Consider the following 21,470-nt stretch of genomic DNA (forward strand, 5'->3'; position numbering starts at 1 on the left):
CCATATCCAGGAAATATGTCTAGACATAGCTACAGTTAAATTATACAAAGAAAGAATTTGAAAAAAAAAATTTTGCAAGGAATATTAAAGATGTAAGTGCCTGAAAACAGGCCACACTGAGTTAATTCTCTATCAAACCATCTCAAATAACTTAGTGGCAATAACCTAGTGAACACATTTCATGCCATGCACTTTGCATCCCAGAGAATGCCGAAAATTAATATGGGAAATGAACAAATGTCAAAAAATGGGAATATCATGGTATTTACAGAAAGTCCACAGTAGTAGCAGCCAGCTGCTAGCTCTCAAGCACTCTTTATAGGTGAGGGGAAGAAAGTACATCAAAACCAAAACAAACCTCATTCCACTCATTGAGAAGGGCTATTACTACACACTGAAGAGAACTAGATTTCTTATCTTCTACTAGAAGACAGGCCCATAAAACTGCATGGCTCTTACTTTTTACCTGTTACACAAGATTGTAGGTCCTGAGCTACTTCATTTGTCAGGAAAAGACTGGAACAAATTATACCTGAGTGCTACCAAATTAAAAAAACCCTACTCATTCTTTACCAGCAAGAGGAGAAGTTGTTGATTTAAGACACAAAAAGCACTGGGGTTAAGAGAAAGCATTTCTCCTGGTTTCAAAGGAGTGGCTTGTTTCTGAGAATTACAGAGGGCTACCTCTCCCAAAAATCAAGGAATTTAAAGGTCCTAAACCTCTGTAAATAATCCCCAAATCCTGCAGAAGTACAGTATGCAAACATTTCTGTGTCTGGATAAAGAGTCCATGGATGCTCAGTAAAGGCAAGTGGGGCAAAGCCTGATGAACTTCAAGATTACTCAAATGTGTTGTAGCACACAATAAGTAAAGGCAGAGTAGCATTTCACAGGACCCAGAGAGTAATGCTCAGCTCAAGGAATATTTACTCATTGGAAACAAATCCAAAAGATTGTTGTGAAAACTATTTTGTGCAAATTTAAAATGCAATGCAGAGTCTCATCTCAGAAGATCCCAAATTCATAAACATGCCTCACTGGAGATATATTTTCATACAAATGAACTTTAAAAGAGAAGAAATATATCTGTCAGAGGTTCAGCTGGATGGTTTTATGTGAGCCAGAATACACTTCCATAAATTTGCAAAGCTGGAATCAGAACTGTTGCTCAATGGAAGCATTTAATTTTACATCTAAACAGAATTTCTTTAATGTACTGGAACAAATGCAGTAGAGCTTTTATTTTTGCTTGTGTTTTCTTACAAATCAATAAGAAGGCGTGTCCAAAAAAAACCCACAAGGCTTTTATCTGTTATTTTATGTGGAGATCAGACTTGAGACTCTGCTTCTTTCAATTTATGCGAATTTTATTTCTTGACTTCTTTCTGGAAATCAAAGGTCCCTCAAGTCACCATTCACTCAAAAAATATACAATTTTAAAAAGGTATTCAGTGGTGCTATGCACTGTCCCTTGCTGCAACAGCATTTCTGCTACAAACAGCATCTGGAATAGCCTCAGTGCCACATCCTACAGACCAAGAACATGAGTTCTTCACCATGACCTGTAGAAGAATCAAAATAAAATTACATCCTAAGTAGGCTCCTGAAAAATGAGGGGGCAGTGGAAAATAAAGCATGAGAATGAGTTAATTAAAAACTTGTTTACCAGCAGGCCTGCTATGTGCTCTAGAGCTACTGTGGGGTGTCATCTTACTGCTTAGCAAAGTGCAGTCAACAACAAGCAGATGGAATTGGATTGCAAATCTATGTGACTTACTGTACATCTACTGTGGCTACACATGCTCCTCTGCTTAATTTATTTCTGCTATGCAAGTAAATCTTTTAACTCCTCATGACACGATAAAGAAACAGAAGAAAGCCCAGTAATTCCACAATAGAAGTTCCTGCCCCAGCAGTGCCAGATCTACCAAGAGCTGATTTATGAAAACCTCTGTTACAAATGGTGACCATCATAATCACAACAGAGACCTGGTCAAGGAGAGGGAAGCCTACTTTGAATTTTTACTACATCGTTTCCTGTGTTACTGAATTGCAACTCTTTTTGAAACAATGAGAAAATAAAACACGTTTTGATTTTTACCTTATTAAGGTAAAAATTATGCACAGCAACATCATCTTCCTAAGTAACAGATTAATCTCAAGTAAGAGAAACAAATTAAAGTTTTCTGCATTTGCTAGTAGAAATAATCCAAAATATTCTTCATACTCACAGTTGAATTTGACCTCTGACAAATACAGAGTGGGGGAAATAATAATTTAAAAAGACATATTAGGGGCTATGCCACATGATCCACTCAAAAACTGTGACTGTAAACAGCATTCATAAAAAGCTTCAATAAAAACTGTATTTGATAACATTCCTTTGACATGAGACATAAAACACTCCAGAATTCATTCTGAAATAAAATAGGACTGTTAGATAAACCTACTTTAGGAACTGGATGAAGGCAGATAGAGAGCACAGGCCCCCAAGCCAGACACATATGATACATTACCATTCTCACTCCACCCTCTCCTGTGTGTTTGCACGGAAAATGGAAAAAGCATGGGAAAGGTTTTTCCGATTCAAGCACATGATCTTGGTTATCTTATGACAGATTAAGACACAAAACAGCCCTCAGAAAGAAATGAATTTATGCTTCATATCTCTAGAAACATTTCCATGCACTACATGAGATAAGGAACAGGATAACAGCACATTCAATCCCTTCCCACCCAATAAAGCTCAGCAAAGAATTGAATGTAGACCCTGCGTAGCAGTGTTCTCATCAAAGCTACACACAGACATGTGATCCCTGACCAAAATAACATGGCAGAAATCACAGGAGCAAGACCTCCCTCTGGAAAGAGCTGCCATGGTGGCAGCCCTGAAGCAGCTGAGTCTTACAGTCCAGAACTCTGGATTTGTTCTAGATCTCTACCACCTGCCAGGTAGCATTTTCTTCTGAAAACTGAGGATTGCTTGAATTTACCACATCAACAGAAAACCTTTCAGCACTATCTACACAGAATACACTCGTTCCTTTATTTGTACCTGAATTTATGGAAATTTTTGGTTGCTGACCTGACAAAGCATGGCACATTCTGTGCATTTAATGGATTTGGTTTGGATTTTTTTAAATCCTAATTAATAGCAATACCTGATAACATTGCCACAAGGCAGTATGTACTATAAATAGCCAAGTGTGACCACACTTCTATGGAAGCAAATAAAGGTATTATAACGGGGAAGCCACACATACAGAGAATAACTGGTGGGCAAATTTGCTCCTATATTCTTTTAAATTGGGGCCACTTCCTCCCTCCAGCCTGCTGCCAAACTGCTGGTTTGGCAAAAGGTGGTGAACACAGTCACAGGAGGTTTCCAGCTGCTGGTGCCTACAACTAATTCAAGTGAAACAGAAAATGAGGTGTGCTGTGCCAGCTGACCAGCATCAGTTGAGATGACAGCATAAAACTTTCTTAGGTATCCAAGAAAATTCCCACTCCTTTCATATCCTTTCTTCTGCTTAAACCAAATTAAATGTTGACTGCTGGCTTTACTCCTTGGAGGATTTTAATACTATGTTAGTAGGAGCACCCAGAGGGATCAGAATCAGTCTTGGATTTGACCTTACTGGATGTATTTAGCACTTCTAAATTTTTGAAAATATCTAGTGCTCCCTCCAAGGATTACTCTCCACAGTTAAGTCTATGAAGGCAATCAGGCACATCAAAGATGATTGTTTATAATTCACTGACTTTATCCTCCCAATCCTATTTCACAGTGTAGAAAAAAATTGTTTGAAGGGGAGAAGTTTCCCAATGGTGAGCAACCTCTCAGAAAGAGGAAAGCAGGAGTGAGTGAGCAGCATCTTACTGTCAGCTTTGACACAAATTTAAGGATGTTTTTTACAACCTTTAAGCAAAAGATGGTGGTCTGACTCCCACAATGTTTTCACATTTGGAATCCAAAACTAGGAGATAATTTTGGAGTACTCAGGCCTAGGGAACTGATAGAATGGGAAAGAGCATGACTGTAGAATGTGGTAGGGTAGAAGAAGAAGAAAAATGAGACTGAGAAACAGCTCTTTATTTAACAACTCCAATGCAGGGCCCTTTACTACAGAAGAATATAATTTCCCTTCCAAATACAGGTCTGCTGCACTTCTCCAAGATCTCCCTCCTAACATGCTGCCTTCCTGAGATCAAAGAAGCATCCCTTGTTTCACACAGTTTCCTCAATGGTCCCCACCTCTTGCTCTGCTAAGTAACTGCAAGGTCAGATATCTAGAGTCCACATCCCCAAGAGCCAATACATGATACAGCCAGCCAACAAATATTTTCATTTTCCCTAGTTCAAACCTTGAAACCTTATGTGACCAGGAACTCCTTCAAACACCCAAGTAAAAAGCTGCATTAAACAGTTTGCCTAGCAGGATCTCCATCCTTCTATCCAAGTGCAGAGAGATCAAACACAAGAGATAAAGTGGATGTTGCTACATGCTCCAGTTTGCAAGTGCACAGTATCACATGTTTTATAAACCACAGTTCAAATTAATTCTGATCAGCTGAGGGGGTTCACCTGACTGAGCACCATGAAGATGTTCTAGATGAGCATCACACTGACACCCACCATAAGCTGGAATGCTGGAGGCACTTGAATGTTTGAAAATGTCAACTAGACACCACACTTGCATTGAAAAAGGAGGGAGAAGGAAGGGAAGGGGTTAAATATTGAAGTAGGGATACCAAGTATGAGAGTGTCTTCTGTCATGCTGTCACCTCCCCCTCCATCCACCCACCCACCTTATTCCTCACTCCCATGTTCAGTCTCAAGAGAGAATGCTTAAAGGAAGAGAAGAGCACCCTGATCTTTCTTGTTACAGCTTTTATGTTGCCAAATCCCCGCTTGCTTCTCTTACTTCTGAAACATTAATGATTATCTGCAAGAAGTATCTAGTGAGCCTACACTGGTAAACTGTAATTAGAAATCCCTACAAACTTTGAAAAACCATTGACCAACAAGTATCCCTGTGCACTCTCCAAACACAGAACCTTTATTCCAACAGGAACTTCCAGTAAAAAATGATGTGTGAACAGCAGACACTGATGTTCACACAAGCTTACTGCATACAACCCAGCAGGCGATTTTTCTGGTTTTTTTGGATTATGCCCCAGAGGTGCTGGCACAATGGAATTTCAATACCATAACTGCTTATTTCTCTGTGTGCCAGCCTCTGAAATAACAGGTAAAAAGAAAAAAATAGACATAAAATAAACCTTCTCTTTTTTAAAATTACAGGAATCACAAAACGAAATGTTTTTAATTCTCTAGTTCAAACGATGTAATTTATAACCATGACACAAATAGAGAAGAAGCACAAAAGAAGGGAAAATACAGAAATAACATAACGTTCCCAAGGTTCAGTTTACAAGGACCTCACACAAAGTTTTTTTTTTTTGCAACTCTTACTAGAAACAGTATTATTTGCTAAAAGTGCAGTAGCTGCCAAAAGCTATGATCCATCTAAAGCAAACATGTTTAAGATGGAAATAGAGTGTTAATGCTGAAGAAAGACAGAATTGAGTATACAAGTTTTCTTTTTAAATTGTGGAAGCAACTGCAGTACAAAGTTAAGTTTGTTTTTCATCTTCCTGAGCAAAAATTGATTGCATTTGCAGATAAGCACCTAAATTAGAGAGAAGTGCATTAAGACAATAACAGAAGTAATCAAATTTCAAACTTTCTAATTAAACCTCTTTTTCCTGCAGAAGGTTATTGGGAATTCAACACTAGCCTTGGTTCACATGATAGAACAATGGGAAAATTTTCCGAATGGTTGAACGCTAACCCTGACAAGTGTGGAGAGCCAACTACAATACATTATATGGTAGCATAACCTGCCACCCACGTTGCTGAGAGAACAGCTTTCAAACACATGCACCGAGCTGTAAAACCACAAAATCCCTTATTACACATTGTCCCTTACTTAAGGTGAAATACACTATTCCCCCCCACCTCCTTTTACAAATCTTGGTGGGTTTTTTAAAACCTTCATCTCTGAAGTTTATTTAGCAGCTAACTGGACCATTTTTCAGACTTTATTTTCCAAATGCCATTTTTCCTGTTTTGTTTTCTAACCAAAATAAAATCATGTTTTTATAGTACACAGTGAAGCCTGTTGTGTCTTTCACTGTTGTTTTTTTCATACTACTTCCACCTGTGTGACATTATCCAAACTTTTAAAAGGAAATGTCTGATATATGACTAATTCACTTGTGAAGACTTATTTCTGGAGTGAAATATTTTCCTTTTTTTAATGGGAAGATACATGACTCATCACTGGATAAAGTAAAAAAATGGTTCCATCGTGCTTTTTATTGGAAGATCAGATATTCTAATATTTACTGCGATTCTTTTCCACTGTTATGCAATCTGAATATATTCAAAAAGATAAACTGCCACAGCCTGTGTGGTTATAGACCCTGGCATTCATGGAAGTCACCCATTGCTGCAGAATGACAAACACACTCCACCCTCATTACAACATGCTGTGGTTACCAGCCAAACACCTTTGCCTTTTCTGAAAAGGCTACATTATAATCAAAGCAGACCAGCAAAACAAATCATACAGGGGGACCCAAGGGATGGTAAAAGTAGTAACAACTGGTAGAAAGCATAACTCTGAATATGGAAAGTGAGCTACTTAATGGCCTGAGGAATGCACACAGCCTCACGCTGCAAAAGGAGCCCACTGCAAACTGCTGGTATGTACAACTTTCCTGGTTAATGATTCCCCCTCCTGCCCCCTCCCGCTGCACATGTCTGCTGCCTGAATCACTGCATTCCAAGATAGTTAGAGGATATACACAGTTTCTTCAGGGGTTTTCAGTTGCAACTTTGCTGGCAATGGGAATTTTATTTGCAAGTGTTTCTATTCTACTGACAAGGTCAATTAGTCCAAGGAACTATTGGTTGTTCTGTCTGATAGCTCTGTGTATTTATTCAAGCAAGCACTTTTATAACCCACAATTGAATGCAGACAGTTACCCTTGTAAACATGACTGTCCACTGGGATTTTCACTACATTTTGAGCATGTAAAAGAAAAACATGCTTTTCTTCCCTCAGCCTGATAGCACATAAGTTTGATTACAACTTGGAAATTTCAGGCAGTGAAGGGCATGGGGGCTACTGTTTTAAATAGATATGATCAACAATCATATCTACATATCATCAATATGCATATTTGGACCAATTCCTAGAAGCTAAAGAACACACAAATTTGACCGATCACTCTAAGAGCTCTAAAAATTTGGTAATGCTATCAAAGGGAGAAAGATCAGCATCTCTGCTGTATCCAGGCATTAAAAAGAAAAAGCCATGGTTTAAAAGAAACAAAGCTATATGTAGCACTAAGGGCTAAAGGCTACAAAAAGTGTTTTCACAAAAGCCAGAAGCACAATGTGTGTATGTGTGCGTGTGTGTAAATCAGCTGCAGAAGCTGGTAGAGTTAAAAATAAAATTAGGAAAAAAACCCAAAACTATTTCACAGCTCTAGCCAGAACTCTTGTACATGAGCAGCATGGCCATGCCACTGGCAAAATGTGCAAAAAGCAAAAATGACAGACCCTACTCTCACAGAACTTTTATTAACATATACATGTGCTCCCTTCACCATACAGGTACTCCCTTTCATAACAGGATCTTCTTGTGAAAAAGAGATCCTTCATTTATACTAATTAGGAATGGTAAAGGTGTTGGCCTATTGGTACAATGATCTCCATTATTGAAGACTTCCCTGCATAAATCTTTCAGGTATATAAAGAAGGTAAGAAACTATCACAGAAAACTAGCAGTTTTCCCCCAACTAATACAATTACTACTCTACAACAGTATTACTACACTACATACTTCAAAAGAGTGCTAGAGAACATGATCACCAAAATTTGCAGTTGGTTTTCCATATAAAAAGTTCAAGCATCTGGCTCCTTCCACTCACACACACAGCACTACGTGCAACCTGTTCATGTCCACTAGAAGATTTGTTTAAAGTATTGTAATTGGAATGCGATAGTGAAAGTTTGCATCAAAGCCAATGAAAAATTCCCCCATTATGCTGGAGGACAGTTTACCTGCACTGATAACACACAGTTTTAAAAATCTGAATTTTTAAGCCACTAGTACCAGAAAGGTTTTTACAGAAGTAAAATATTTAAAAGCCAAAGATTTAGGGGAAATCTTTGTAAATCCTCCTACAAGAACTTCATGCACAGAAAAGAGATGAAACAAGGTAATCAAACACTTGCTACAGGAAGAGAAGGTGGAGGTGTGACCTAATTGTGGCCTTCCAGTACCTAAGGGAGCCTACAAAAAAGAGGAACAGAGGCATTTTACAAGGGCATGTAATGATAGGACAAGGGGGAATGGCCTTAAACTAAAGTTTAGATTAGATCTTAGCAAGAAATTCTTTCCTGTGAGGGTGTTGATTTTCCAATTTCTTTTCCACAGTGGAATTTGAATGAATAATCACAAAAAAGGTTGTAAGCGCAGGAGAGGTTTTCACACATATGTAACACTCAATGCTTCCATCAGTTCCTAGGCTCTCTGTACTTGAGCTCCCTCGAGGAAAGCTCTGTACTTCATCAACTTCCTGCCTTCCATAGAGCTGCTGCCACATTGTTTCACATGGCTTTTCCTCTGCTTCAGAGAGTAAAGTCAGACTGACAGAATTAAAAATACAGGGCCTCTTTAAGGTACCCTTGCCTAATTGAGCCCTTCTGGGGCAAGAAAAGGTTCCTTCATAGATTTGTTACTGAACACTCAGACACAAAAGAAAAAATATCTTTTATATGTACCACAGCATAAAAGCCATGTTCAGTTTTGCTCTATAGAAGAGATGCTTATTTCTCTTAAAATACTCCTTCATAACAAGGTAAGATAAAAATGCTTAACAATTTTATAGTGTGTGGGCCAAAATAATCTTCCAGTGTTCTACTAGCTCTCATGTGGCCTCCCTATTTGTATACACACATCTCATATGCATAAAAGGCTATTTCAATACCTGCACTTTTCATGATTGCACAGTAAGCTCTGATCTGATGTCTTACCATTCCACAGTATCAAAGGGCAGGAAAATTGTAATCCTGTTCATAATTTCCACAGTCTGAAGCATATATTAGTTATTTCCACAAACGCATGATGAAAAGGTCATATCACCTACAGTGACGATGATATTGGCAGGGAACAGTGATGTTACATCATTTAATTTGCCTTCTTTTTGTAAAGATGAGTTCATATGAATATCTCAGCTGGGGATTCACTAAATATCCTCTGCTGGGAGGTGGAAATTTGCACAGAGTACAAATGGAAATAACCTTTTTTCTGAAATTTGATTCCTACCCATGACAAGGCTTAATAAGTAACCAGTACCAGTGGAGTATTCTACTCCCCTGCTTTGCAGATTTCCACCACCAGTAAACTTCAGATTTACAGAACAGTGCATCTGTGTGCATCCTGAAGAAACAAATCCATACTCAGCCAGCATTAACAGCAAGATAATCAAAATTAACAACTGGTGTGATGACTGTGCTTACAGAACATCCTACAGACAGGAAAGATTGAAATTCTATAAAACTGAAGTTTACTCAGTCTTCTCTTAGCATGAAGAGTACTTTGCAGAAAGCAGACTGACTATTTTTAATTGACATTCTGAACCCAAGGGTCAGAATTAAGGGTCAGAAATGCCTCTTTTTGTGAGCGGAACATAGATCACAGAGGAATGGTTTCTAACCAAAGTACCTGAAGCTTAGTCAGGAATCTAAAGGAGTAACAGCTCCTTCAGAGTTGTTCCACTTCAGTGGAAAGCAGTTTAAAATGCACCTTAGAGATGTTTGAATAAAGACCCACAAGAATACATTTTCTTGGCTGATTACCTTTCAGCAGCCCTATGATGAGCCAGGATGTCCTCACTCCTCAGGATCTCAGTCTACTCCATGTACAGAAAACAGGTGAAGATTGCTCACTGCTGCATTTCAGAACATGTCTGGCTAAGTCCAACCTCTTCCCTACAGCCACTGGACAGCAGAGGAGTAAAGGCATAACACTGGGGTCACTTCCTTAACTATCCCTTGGAAAAGCCTCCCAGCTGGGCATCCCTCCAGTTGGTAATCCCCTCTCTAGTGCAGAATCTCCTCAGACAGTGAAGAAGGAGCCCTGTCCGTGGTGCTCAGGTACAACCCCATGGCACCAGGGAGGCTGCTGGGCTTGCACCTGCTTATAGAACACCAGGCAAGGCCAAAAGGGATAGAAGAGAAACTGAAAACAAACCAGACAGCAGTCCAAAGGAAAAGCAAACAAACAAACAAAAAACTCCAACAAAAACCTAAAATAAAGGCCTCATACTGCTGCCAACAAAGGTATTAAGATTAAAGGGCTTTTACCTGAGTCTGTGTAAAGATCCTACTTTATAGGCTGACAGCAGAAAGCACTATTAACTACAACATGTGTGTGTATATATATATCTATTATATATGGATTGAGACTATACCCTGAAATACCACCTGCACTTAGCATCAAAACACTTAATCTCCTTACAGCACAATGAACTGCTGAACATCTGAATGTTCTGGAGAGGTAAAATGCAATAAACAGGTGAGCATCACTTGACAAGACCAGAGATCTCTCATGGACAGCATTTCACTCATATCCTTCGCAATGAGTTATTTTCATATCATGAAAAAGTGTAATAACTTATGTCCTGAGGAGTCTGGATGCTGTTCCAAAAATGCCTCTACAGACTATCTGGTCCATCCAGACTGTTAGTACCATCATGTGGGAAAACTCCATGACGGCAAGTGAGAAAATATTTGCTCTCCAAGCTTGAAGCTGTGATACAATGGCACTTAAGTGCCAGAGGAGAAGGCTGGGTGCACACACCTTAACTGCAGTGAGCAAGGGAATAATCCTGTCAGATTGCAAGGGCTGTTCTCACCCCTACAATGGGGTACAAACGAGGGGGAAGAAACCTCTTTTTCTGAAAATAAATTCATTTTAGGTTCCAAACAAGATATGCCTATATACTAGAATACAAACTAAAGCTGATCTTGTATTTGTGACAAACTTCAGCTCAACAGCATATTGCATTGTGTTGAAAATTAGACCATTAGGAAAGAAAACACATTCATTACACACTATGAGTTGGGCAAGCATCCATGGAAAAATATAAAATGCTTTAGCCTGATTTTCCACCCAGTTAATCAGTACTGAAGCCAATGGAATCACTGTATAATTAAGCAGATTTCTCTAAAGAGCTCATAACAGTTCACACTGCTTTAATAACCTCCCCATGTGTCAGAGAAGCTGAAGCAAGCTTCAAGACTGAAGGAAAATTCAAGAACCAGTATCAAGCAGTTTAGAAAATATGAAAATTGATAACAACATGTAACATCATGGTGATGACAGTCACAAGCATTTTACAGCATCAGAATATTGTATCTCATTAATAAGAAGCGTGACCATATTTTCTCCTCAGTTTGGAAGTAAAAAAAGCACAAGAGCATGTGGCATGCATAAGAATTACTCTGTCATGCATCATGTTATAGTCACATTCATATACCATAAAAAATGCTAGTAACTTGGTTCATATAGAAGCACCATTTTTAACTACATACATTATGCATAGAATCCCATGTTTGGCAAGAAAAGAGCTACAGAAATCCTGCCTGAGACACTGGAGAAAACTAATACACTTGTTATACATTTTATTGCTTTACAGATCTTTAATACATTCATCACACACATACCCTCAAGAGCAGGAGTTTATCACTGTATGAGAAATTTAAGTTAGGCAGCAAGATGTACAGTGCTGTACTAAGCATGACTACAGAAAGGACAATAATCATTTAGTTATTGAAAGGGCAGATAAAAGTGCAAAAATCAAAGTGCTCATTAAGGACAACAATGACATCTAGTGGATACTCGGGAAACTGACCCACAGCCTAACAGGTGAAAGGATCCAGCTGCCCTTCCTCAGACACTGGGCAGCTCCCAAACTGCTGTGATACAATTAAGAAGATGGAGAGAATTTACCACTGATCAAAGTCAAAGTAACGTGAAGATTTATTTCTTCCAAAAGAATGTTTAATTATTTAAAGAAAAATAAAACATGTCAAGAGCCTTCCATTTGATATTTAGGATAAAAGTGTGAGTCAAAACTTGAGAGAACATCACAAATCATTGAAAGGATATAGACAAATACGTAATGTTAACAGACATCTCTACTACACTATTTTTTACTCCCACAGCATCTGCAGCTTTGTACTTACAACTTCCTCTGGGACTTAGGTTTTCAGTCCCAACAATCCAAAGTGAAAAAAATAAAAATCCCAGAAGTAAAACTTCAAGCCACCATTTAGCACCACCCTTTTCTCATCATCCCAATCCTTCTGTTATTGTAACACTTGCCATATAAGGCTGCTAAGTTAAACCTTCCCAAAATATCAGCCAGTAAGTGCTGAGCTCCAGAGAAGAGGAATTTGAAACATGAGGCTACCCTGACCCAGAATGAGCAAAGATACCTGCTCATAAGTACCCCAATTAGTTTCCAAGGTGGACATCTACCAAGATCATGGATTATTTCAAATCTGCTTTTACTGTTAACCAAAAGGTAGGCAAACCAAGCACTTAAAGCAATTCAAATCTTATCACAGTTCTGACTAGAAGCATCACCATAAAAAATACTGGATTTGATCTTTTTAAAAATAAAACACTAACAAATCTGTCTCATTCAAAATCTTAAGCTGATCTGAAGAACAGAAAATTGGATTTTGCTTCATATTGTTAAAAAACCTCATCCCATTCAAAATTTTTGCATCTCAATAACTGTTGAGCATTAAAAAGAAAAATAATGGAAACAATACTCAAAAGTAAAAATTTATGAACATATTCAATTACAATCATGTTTGGTAAAAAGAATCTGAAAAAAATAACAGAAACCAATCTACTAAATTTACAAGATAAAAACTAAAAGCAAATATCAAAATAAACCCAGCCATTTTCCCCCTTCAACACAATGCCATATTTTACCACCACAAGCTGTTTTATTACATCAGATGTCCTAACAAGAGAGAATTGTTTTAAGATAGAATGCAAAGCATCATTGACCTACCCGGATTTCCTGGAGATTATGAAAATTATTTCCTACTCTGACAGAGATCTTGCTTGGAGTGTAACTTTCATCAGATTTGTAGTCTGCATAAATACATAAGGTCTTCACTGTTGTTTTTCTTCTGCAAGAAGCAACACAAGCTATGTAAGCATCATAAAGAAAAATATTTGGGATGAGTTTGTTGCTAGCTTGCTATAACTAAGGATTTAAATGTTCTGGAAATGAATATATGTGTGCCTAGTGATTCATAAGAAACTTGCTGTTGAAGAACTGGGTGATTTTCCACATTACATTATGCACACAGTTGATTTTCACCATTCTCCTTTGCCTGCCTTCAGGAATGTCAGTATACCAAGAAACAGATGCCAAATAAGCACTTGTACGTAATGAAGCTTAAGTTAGGCTTTTCAAATAGGGGCTCTCTTATTACACCAAGGCCTTTTAAAAAAGTAAATTTAAAAGGGGACAAACATCTCTTCTCAAGTTTTGTTAAAGAAAAAATACTGAAAGCATCCTAAACAGGATGGAATAAAAAAAAAGTTTCTCAAACTCATTTGTTAGGTTACATAGGAGCCATCTACCCTCCAAATGACACTCACAGACACAAAATAAGGACATAAGTCACCTTACAAGAGTAAATGTGATGCTGTCACAACTGACATACCAATAAACATTCATTTTCATTGCTTATTTAGATATTTAGTGATCATAACATTTGAATATCTCATTTTTGGAAATGCTATCAGACTTCTTACCAGTTGGGTAACACAACTAACCCATGAGTTCTTGCACTTGCTGAATTCCTATCTTATTTGAGCAGTACAAAGCACCCTAACCCACAGGGAGTATACTTCAATACCTAAATTGGATGTTCACCAAATGAGGCTGTGATCCATCTGACTGCCAGTAAGTTTCTAGATTATCATCTCGTAACTGATCCACTCCAAACCCTAAGAAAAAGAAAATGTGATAATCTTGAACATCCCATTTCTGTGATGCAAATGTAGCTCTTCTTCAACTGTCACAAATTAATGTCTCCCAGGTTACAACATATTCGGAAATATGTCTAGACATCCAAGGTGCACCTATGCTTTTCTGACACAAAACTGAAATAGGGGAATCTGCAGAGGTTCAACACTGTTGAGGTCTGTGGGGTGCAAATCCATGCCAACATGTCCTGGAATTTCAAGTGGTTAAGTAGTAATTCATATTGGTTGCCAAAGCAATAATTAACAGTGAGACTTTTCCACATCTTCGGTAACTTAACTGCTGAACTAAAGCAAAATCATTAGCAAAGACCATTCACTATAACATTTTAGCCAAATGTAACATTTTCTCTTCAAGTCATGTCCCAAAATATTTTTGCTTTTTCAAGTACTAGCTAGAACAGGCAACAGATGGCAAAACCAGTATTCCTAATGGTTAATGCCATCACATTTGAAGAAGCAACTCCAGCCTTGTATTTTCTATTCCCTCATTATCCTTTTACTAATTACATCCTTTCATTGATTGTCCACACTAGCTACAGTTCCAATATAGCAGCAGAAGTTTAATAAAAAATTTCCTTCACCCTGTTTAAGCAGCAAAACCACAAGATTTTTTTCTCCAATATTCCAGGATTTCAGACCAAAGTCATTCAGCCTGAGCAAAATATTGTGACATAAAGAGATCACTAACCCTAGGGTGCAGCAAGACAGCTGATCAATTCCCAACAGATATTTCTGAAATAGCAACTCAAGCACCCCAAGGGGAAAGAATACAGATTTTCAGGTATTTTGAGCAGGTATAACAAACTGCCCCTCAGGACCACACGTTTATTTTATTTGCAGGGTTTCAGGGCCACCCTGTAATGACTGAGCCCACACAAAGTTTCAAAGTTCAGGCAGAACATTTAGGTCTCCCAGCTGCACAGTCATCCTTAGTTAAAAATGGAAGACACCCAGACAAGTTGCTAAAGCACAGAAACAATTTCACTGTGCTGGGTGTGATTCTGCTTACATTGCTTAGTTTGTTCACCATGGAAATGAAAAGAAAAATTAATATAAAATATGTAAGAGTTCTGTTTAGTTCATATCAGATAGTTCCTCATAGAAGGATTTCTGATACAGTTAGAACTTTCATATTGTATCACATATAGAGAGGGCCAACATTATTCATAGTAACTACAGCCTACACTACAGCAGTTTTACTGCTTTTGACTACCAAAACATAAATGTACATTCAACTTTCTACATCATTGTTGTGATTTACCTGGCTTACAGGATGAGAGAGACCAAACTGCTTGTGAGCCTATTTCTCTAACAGTACCAGTCCTCTCCAGCTGCTTTGGATCAGCACCAGGTGGGGTCTTGTTTGGGGTGGTCATTTCTAGTGAGAGAAAACAAGGGAGTTGACATGTTTTTAGCTTGATGGGAAAATTAAAGGATTTTGTTCACATAGTCAGTTTCATTCTTTGGCTTCACACTTTTAGAACAGCCTACAGACTTTATACCTATTCACACAATTATTTTTGCATGTCTGTTGAACACTTCATTTATATATATAAAGTAATATGTATAAATATATAGAATATATATGTGCAATATATGTAAGGGGTTGCATATATGTGTAAATTTTGTGTCCTTAAGAACTCAATACACGCTTGCAACATCCATAAGACATACTTTACTTGTATCATTCTCATTTATGCATACAGAGTTAGGGTTTCAGAGTTTGGTTTTTACAGTTCTGTTTTTTAAGAAATTAAAATTGCAAATGTTAATTTAAAGGCTAGCAGCACAACTTCATTTTCTCCCACAGATACACTTAAAAGTTCTCTTAATCTACAAATTCAGAAACTAGAGCAAGAGATACTTCTCCCCTAAAATAGGAAATAGGAGTTTAAACAAATTGTATGATTTGTAGTAATTGGTTATAGCCACATTTATTTATGGCCCATTTCCTGAACTTTACAACTTCATCTGGAATCATTAACTTGTGACTTGCACTGTCCAAGTAATCACACTCACCCTCAACACCCAGACCATCACCACATACAGGACAACTTAATTAAGCTGGGCTTCGTAAAGCACAGAGCACTTGACTATTTCCTAGGAAGTAGCTTAAAATATTTTTTAAAAAACTCCAAAGAAACATAAGTTCCATGAAAAGAACTACATTAAAGCTTCAAATTACCATAGAGCACTAAAGAGTCAGAGAGCTAGAGCTGACCAGCCATCCTCTGCTGACATGCATGACATCACATCATGCTCTGCTAACCTCTCTTCCAGTGCCTCTCCCAGACAGCAAACAGGGACTGAGCCAGGCTGGGACCCACCAGATTCACTCCTTACAGCAGAACTGACACCAGGCACAGACAACATTGTCTATGCACCGGTGACACTGCAGCTAAAATGTCCCACAGGACATCTGACTTCCCTAGTGCACACAACACTTTCTATTGGCCCCTGAGTATTTTCTTTTAATTTTGCAAACATAAGGCTTGACACAGACATTTTACCTGCTTTCTCATATACAAGATTGCAGTCCTAACTACCATAAACAAAATCTGAAGAGATAATTGCATGTGTAGAAAAATCTAAATACTGACAACAGCAACTGTCACAAAAGGCTTCAGACAAAATCCTTGTTCAAACACCATCCTCTCAAAAGATGTTGGACACCACACAGCTAATCCTACAGATATCACATACATATTCACAAACATATTAATTCTAATGCCATGTAAATAAAAAAAATTACAAATATTTAGTTCGTAGCTACTTGAAAAACAAACATTCTTCACAAAATGGTTTGGAGTGGTGGAAGGGACCTTCAAGAATCAACTAGTCCACCCCCATGCTGCACCAAAATTCAAACTATGGTTATTAGGCATTGGGGAAACTATTATCCCAGACTTGGGAATTTTAAAGCTCAACTGACCTTCTAATCCAAACTCTGAGCAATTTTTTTTTTACTTTTGTGACTGAACTAAGAGAGGTTGAGTTGCATTCATTTTAATTCACAGATTTACGCAGACACCAAAAATACTGCTCTTCCAACCTCTAAAAATATACATAGAAATTTCTACCTCACAAAGTAAAGCTAAATTGTTCACTTTTAATTCAAGTGATCACATCTCAAAAACATCATACAAAACATCTTTTCAATATTATCACCAGCAAGACTAGACACTGTTTTGACTTAAAGAGAAAATGAATGAAAAACTCCGAATTCCACGCTTCAGACACAAGGACTATGCAAACATCACATCAAAACAAGGTAAATCACAGAAATTACATTGCTCACTCAGATTATACCACAAACTTGACTATATATGCTTTTAAAAAAAAATTACTGGAATATTCAAAGTATTGAGAACACCTTAAATAATGATGTTGAGCTTTCTTATAAGGTTCAGCACACAGAACAAAGTTCTAAATAACCTAATAATGCAACACTTGTATTGCACTGGTTCTCAAATGTTGGAGGCATTACATTTTGGAAGTCTGAAATACACAGCAAGAAATATCATTCCAGTTCCCTACAGTTTTAAACTGAGCTTACTTCTTTTTATCTAACAGGAAAAGATTCTCAAACCCCAAAATCTCAACTCCAAATCACTGCTGGCAAATAAATCAGCCACATATTGTGTACTAGTGATGGGAAAGACTGAAAGTTTTCAATGGCTGAACTAAATGAGTCAGATTTTCATGAGGGAAGTTCTGCTCAAGAACAAACATTCTGGAGAGAATGTAGCTCCCCAATGCTCAGAACTTTAAAACCTGAAAGCTGATAGAAATACTAAGGAAAAATGATATAGCAACAGGCCAGCTCACTCAAGTAACACTTCTGGACATTTTACTAGCAGAAGTAAATGTACCTCATTTTAAATGAGACATCAGTACTCAGCTCTAAAAGGAATTTAAGTCACCTACTAAATTTTTTCTTTGCTTTTTTAAGCTGCATAAAAATAAGTAATTTTTTTAGAAGGCCTTCTCCTGGACATGTGCTGAAAAATGGAAAGACACACTGCACCTCTAGAAGCACTGGCTAGAAACATCTCTGAATTTCAATTCAGTTATTCCAAAAGATCATTAACAGGCTGCCGTTTCCTTATTAACAGCATGAATATATGAATGTCTTCATGACACGATAAAGGCCACACTTTCATTTTGCCATTTTCCCCTCTGTGGGGTTTGCACATCCTTTGCTCAAGACAAAGCAGCAGCTTTTCCCCCCATTCTTGATCTCTTTATCCCTTATCTTTCTCACAGAAGTTCTCTCATTCCAGCCCTGTAACAGCCAACTGAAGATGTTTCAGCAAGCAGAGTTTATGAAGAGAGTGAAATGGATTTAAATGGTTGGCCAGTCTGCCTTCCCCAGCCAAAGCAGCAGGAGGCACCTGGAAAAGCTGCACACCTGGAAGCAAACCCTTGTGTAAGCACAACACAGCCAAGAGGAGATACTGAGGCATTCACCATGGGCCTTTCCTACTAAAGCTCCATAAAAATCCAGGCTCGAGGAAACTTGCAGGTTCCAAAGCAGTTTTCCCCTATTAAAACCTGCAATTCCACCACACTGTGTGCACAGAACTGTTTAAATACACACCTGGAAGGGCCCTTGAGAGACCTGACTGTGCCTGAGAGATCTGAGAGAAGTAAATGTCCAGATATTTACTTCTCCAGCAAGAGATCTGTGGACACCCAGCTTCAGGTTTCATCAACCTGAAAGCTAAAGATTTTCCTTTAGCATCCAAATCAAGTATCACCACCTAAAAACAAGCATCTCTTGATCTACAGGGAACTCAAAGACTTGTTAATCACTGGTCTTTACACAGCAACCCTTCTACTGATGTGAAGGCACTCAGCAAATTTGCTCTGAGTTTCCTCTTTTCTGGAGTGTCTATGCCTTTCAAGTTCCCCTCATAAAGTTTAATAAACCTAATATTCTTGCAGAGTCTAGATTTCCACCACTGTTGTTTAAAAAAATAACCAGACCATTTTAGCTAAGGCCCTTTATCATCTGAGTAATCTCTTCCCTTGCCTTTATATTTACTCACACTTGTTACTGTGACAAAGCAACACCTGGGTAGTTGAAAGAACATAATTAATACTGGTTTTATGTGCATTACAGTGCTCAAATGCAGTATAAATGCCCAGTGTTTTCTGGGATACTGTTAGCTGTTCACTGACACCCTTTCCACTAACCAGGCCTTTGATATTTTTATTCCTGTGCTCCTCTTCCTCCCTCAGTTCCTGTGAATTGAGCTCAGTTACACTGATTTCCAACCTGATACCAGGCTTCTCCAGGTGGCCTTTAATTCCAACCCTTGCACAGTGCTTGCAATCCTTTCAACTTTGTATTCCACACTCCAGGCAACAGTGAAAATACCCTCAAAACTGAACTCTCCAGGAGCACATTTCATGACACCACTGTTTAAAAGAGTCATTTACAAGTCAAATTCAAAATCTCTTTAAAAAAATCTTTAAAAATAATTATTTTCAGAGCACACTTCAGTAGCTTGAACAATGGCAGAAATCCTGTAAAACTCAAGGCAGACTACTCATATTCCCCCCTTATTAAGTGCATTGGCTACTGTAAAAAATAAAGTTTAATCCAGACTACTTTCAACAAGCCACACTGGAATATTTCCTGTGTGCACACTGATTTTAATTGTCCTCTACTTATTGACAAATTCCCTTCCCAAACCAACTCCTCAGAATCATTCAGGAGATCAGAGATCATCTGGCTTTTCTCTCTTTTTTTATTCTTTTAAGAAGTAATACTCTGATTGCATTCCAATCATATAATTTTATTTAGTTTTAGCAAATATCTGACTATAGCCTTTCCAGGAAAACTGAACAAAGGCTGCACTGACTGCTTCAGCATTTTTACAACATCCATAAGACTGTTTTTCTTGTTCTTAACAGAAGGGAATTTCATACCTAAGATTCCCTGATTTTCTTAACTGCACTACTCATTTACAAGCTCTTGTCCCTGCTCTCATTTCTTTGGCTGGACCCTTGCTCTTTAAAAATCTCAAGATATATCTGAAAACCAGCCTCTCACTATGCCTCCTATTTTTTTAATTAGGTGGAAGATTAAACATAAAATATTAAAAATATTAATGTTTAATTAATATTTAATAATCATAGTAACTGTTCAGCAGCACCTTATTTTAACTGGCTCACCTGTACATTTGATCCCTCAGATTATTCTTTCAATACAACTTCAATAAACTTATTATTTTTACCCTGCCTCCAGTGCATAGCTTTAAGCCTATTAGTGAAAATTATCAGACTTTCATTGTCAAAAATAATTCCATTATAAGGAAACATAACTAAAAGAATTAAATTAGCAGTTTTATACATATATTTCTAAGCAATCTAAAAAATAATTTTTAATACGTTTTTGGGAAAGCCCAGACTTTCCAAAGTTACCTGGTAGAGCTACAAGCAGTTCCTCAAAGGAGGCAAGCACATCTTTACAAGGAGTGTAAAGTGTAAATATTAGGTGCAAGCTGTCGTGAAAACCAAGAGCAACCAGAGGATGAAGCCGCTTTGAAAAACCAACCGGGAGCCATCCCCTCACGACTTGTCTGCAGGACTTTCAATCAACATTAACAATATTAGTTGTAACTGTAACAATTATGAATAAACAAAACGAAAAGTAACCAGATTACAACACTATGCTGAGGCCGTGGCCCTCAGGCCTACAAACCGCTTTGGTATCGGAAATGAAGCAGCAGCAGCAGCAGCTACTCACGGCCCGGGCCCGCCGGATCCCGGCCCGGCTCCGCTCCCCGCCGCGGGGGCGACGCCAGAGCCCCGCACGCACGGCGGGAGGCGCCCGGCCGGGCAGCCCCACACCCGGCGCGAACACAGCCCCTCAGCCAGCCCGGCTTCTGCCCGGGCTGCACCTTCTTCCTCTTCTTCCTCTTCCTCCTCCTCCTCCCGTCACGGCCCCGGCAGAGCCGCAGCTCGCACCTTTCCCACCTGATCCCGCCGGGAGCAGCCACAGCCGCCGCCGCCGCAGCGGAGGGAGCGCAGTGCGCGCGCGCCGCCCCGCCCGCTCCCCTCAGGCGCCGGGGCCGCCCCTCACACGGCGCCATGGGCGGGGCGGGGCCGGCGGGAGCGCCGCGTCCCGGCTCCTCCGGTGGGACGTGCTCGGTGCTGGGCATGGACCCCGAGCTCCCGCGGCGGCTCCTGGAGATGCTTCCCCACGGGAAGGAAAGCGCGTAGTCCCAGTGTTTCAGATGCAGATGACGCGCTGCCCAGGGCCGGTAAAGGCCAGCAAGACCCGGGTGTCGTCCCTTGTGT

General features: G+C 38.9%; 1 protein-coding gene across 8 annotated transcripts in view; it reads right to left on the reverse strand.

Annotated features, from left to right (window-relative positions):
- The window catches only part of ANAPC10 (anaphase promoting complex subunit 10), a 143,848-nt gene that overhangs the window by 121,960 nt on the left and 418 nt on the right, over window positions 1–21,470 (reverse strand). For 3 of the 8 annotated variants that reach the window (XR_010027772.1, XR_010027771.1, XM_063156716.1), the window contains exons 1-4: window positions 20,592–20,933; window positions 15,421–15,537; window positions 14,030–14,120; window positions 13,171–13,291 (exon numbers count right to left, since the gene is read on the reverse strand). Coding sequence is in view for 6 of the 8 variants with exons in the window: in XM_063156716.1 (XP_063012786.1) it covers window positions 13,171–13,291; window positions 14,030–14,120; window positions 15,421–15,535 (327 nt within the window). In the remaining 2 variants the exon portion in view is untranslated. Of the gene's footprint in view, window positions 1–13,170; window positions 13,292–14,029; window positions 14,121–15,420; window positions 15,538–20,591; window positions 20,934–21,137; window positions 21,204–21,470 lie in introns of those variants that run through there. The other 5 variants (XM_063156712.1, XM_063156714.1, XM_063156715.1 and 2 more) reach the window with 5 other exon arrangements.

The sequence above is a fragment of the Melospiza melodia genome, chromosome 5 (genome assembly GCF_035770615.1).
Source record: "Melospiza melodia melodia isolate bMelMel2 chromosome 5, bMelMel2.pri, whole genome shotgun sequence".
Classification (NCBI taxonomy): Eukaryota; Metazoa; Chordata; class Aves; order Passeriformes; family Passerellidae; genus Melospiza; species Melospiza melodia.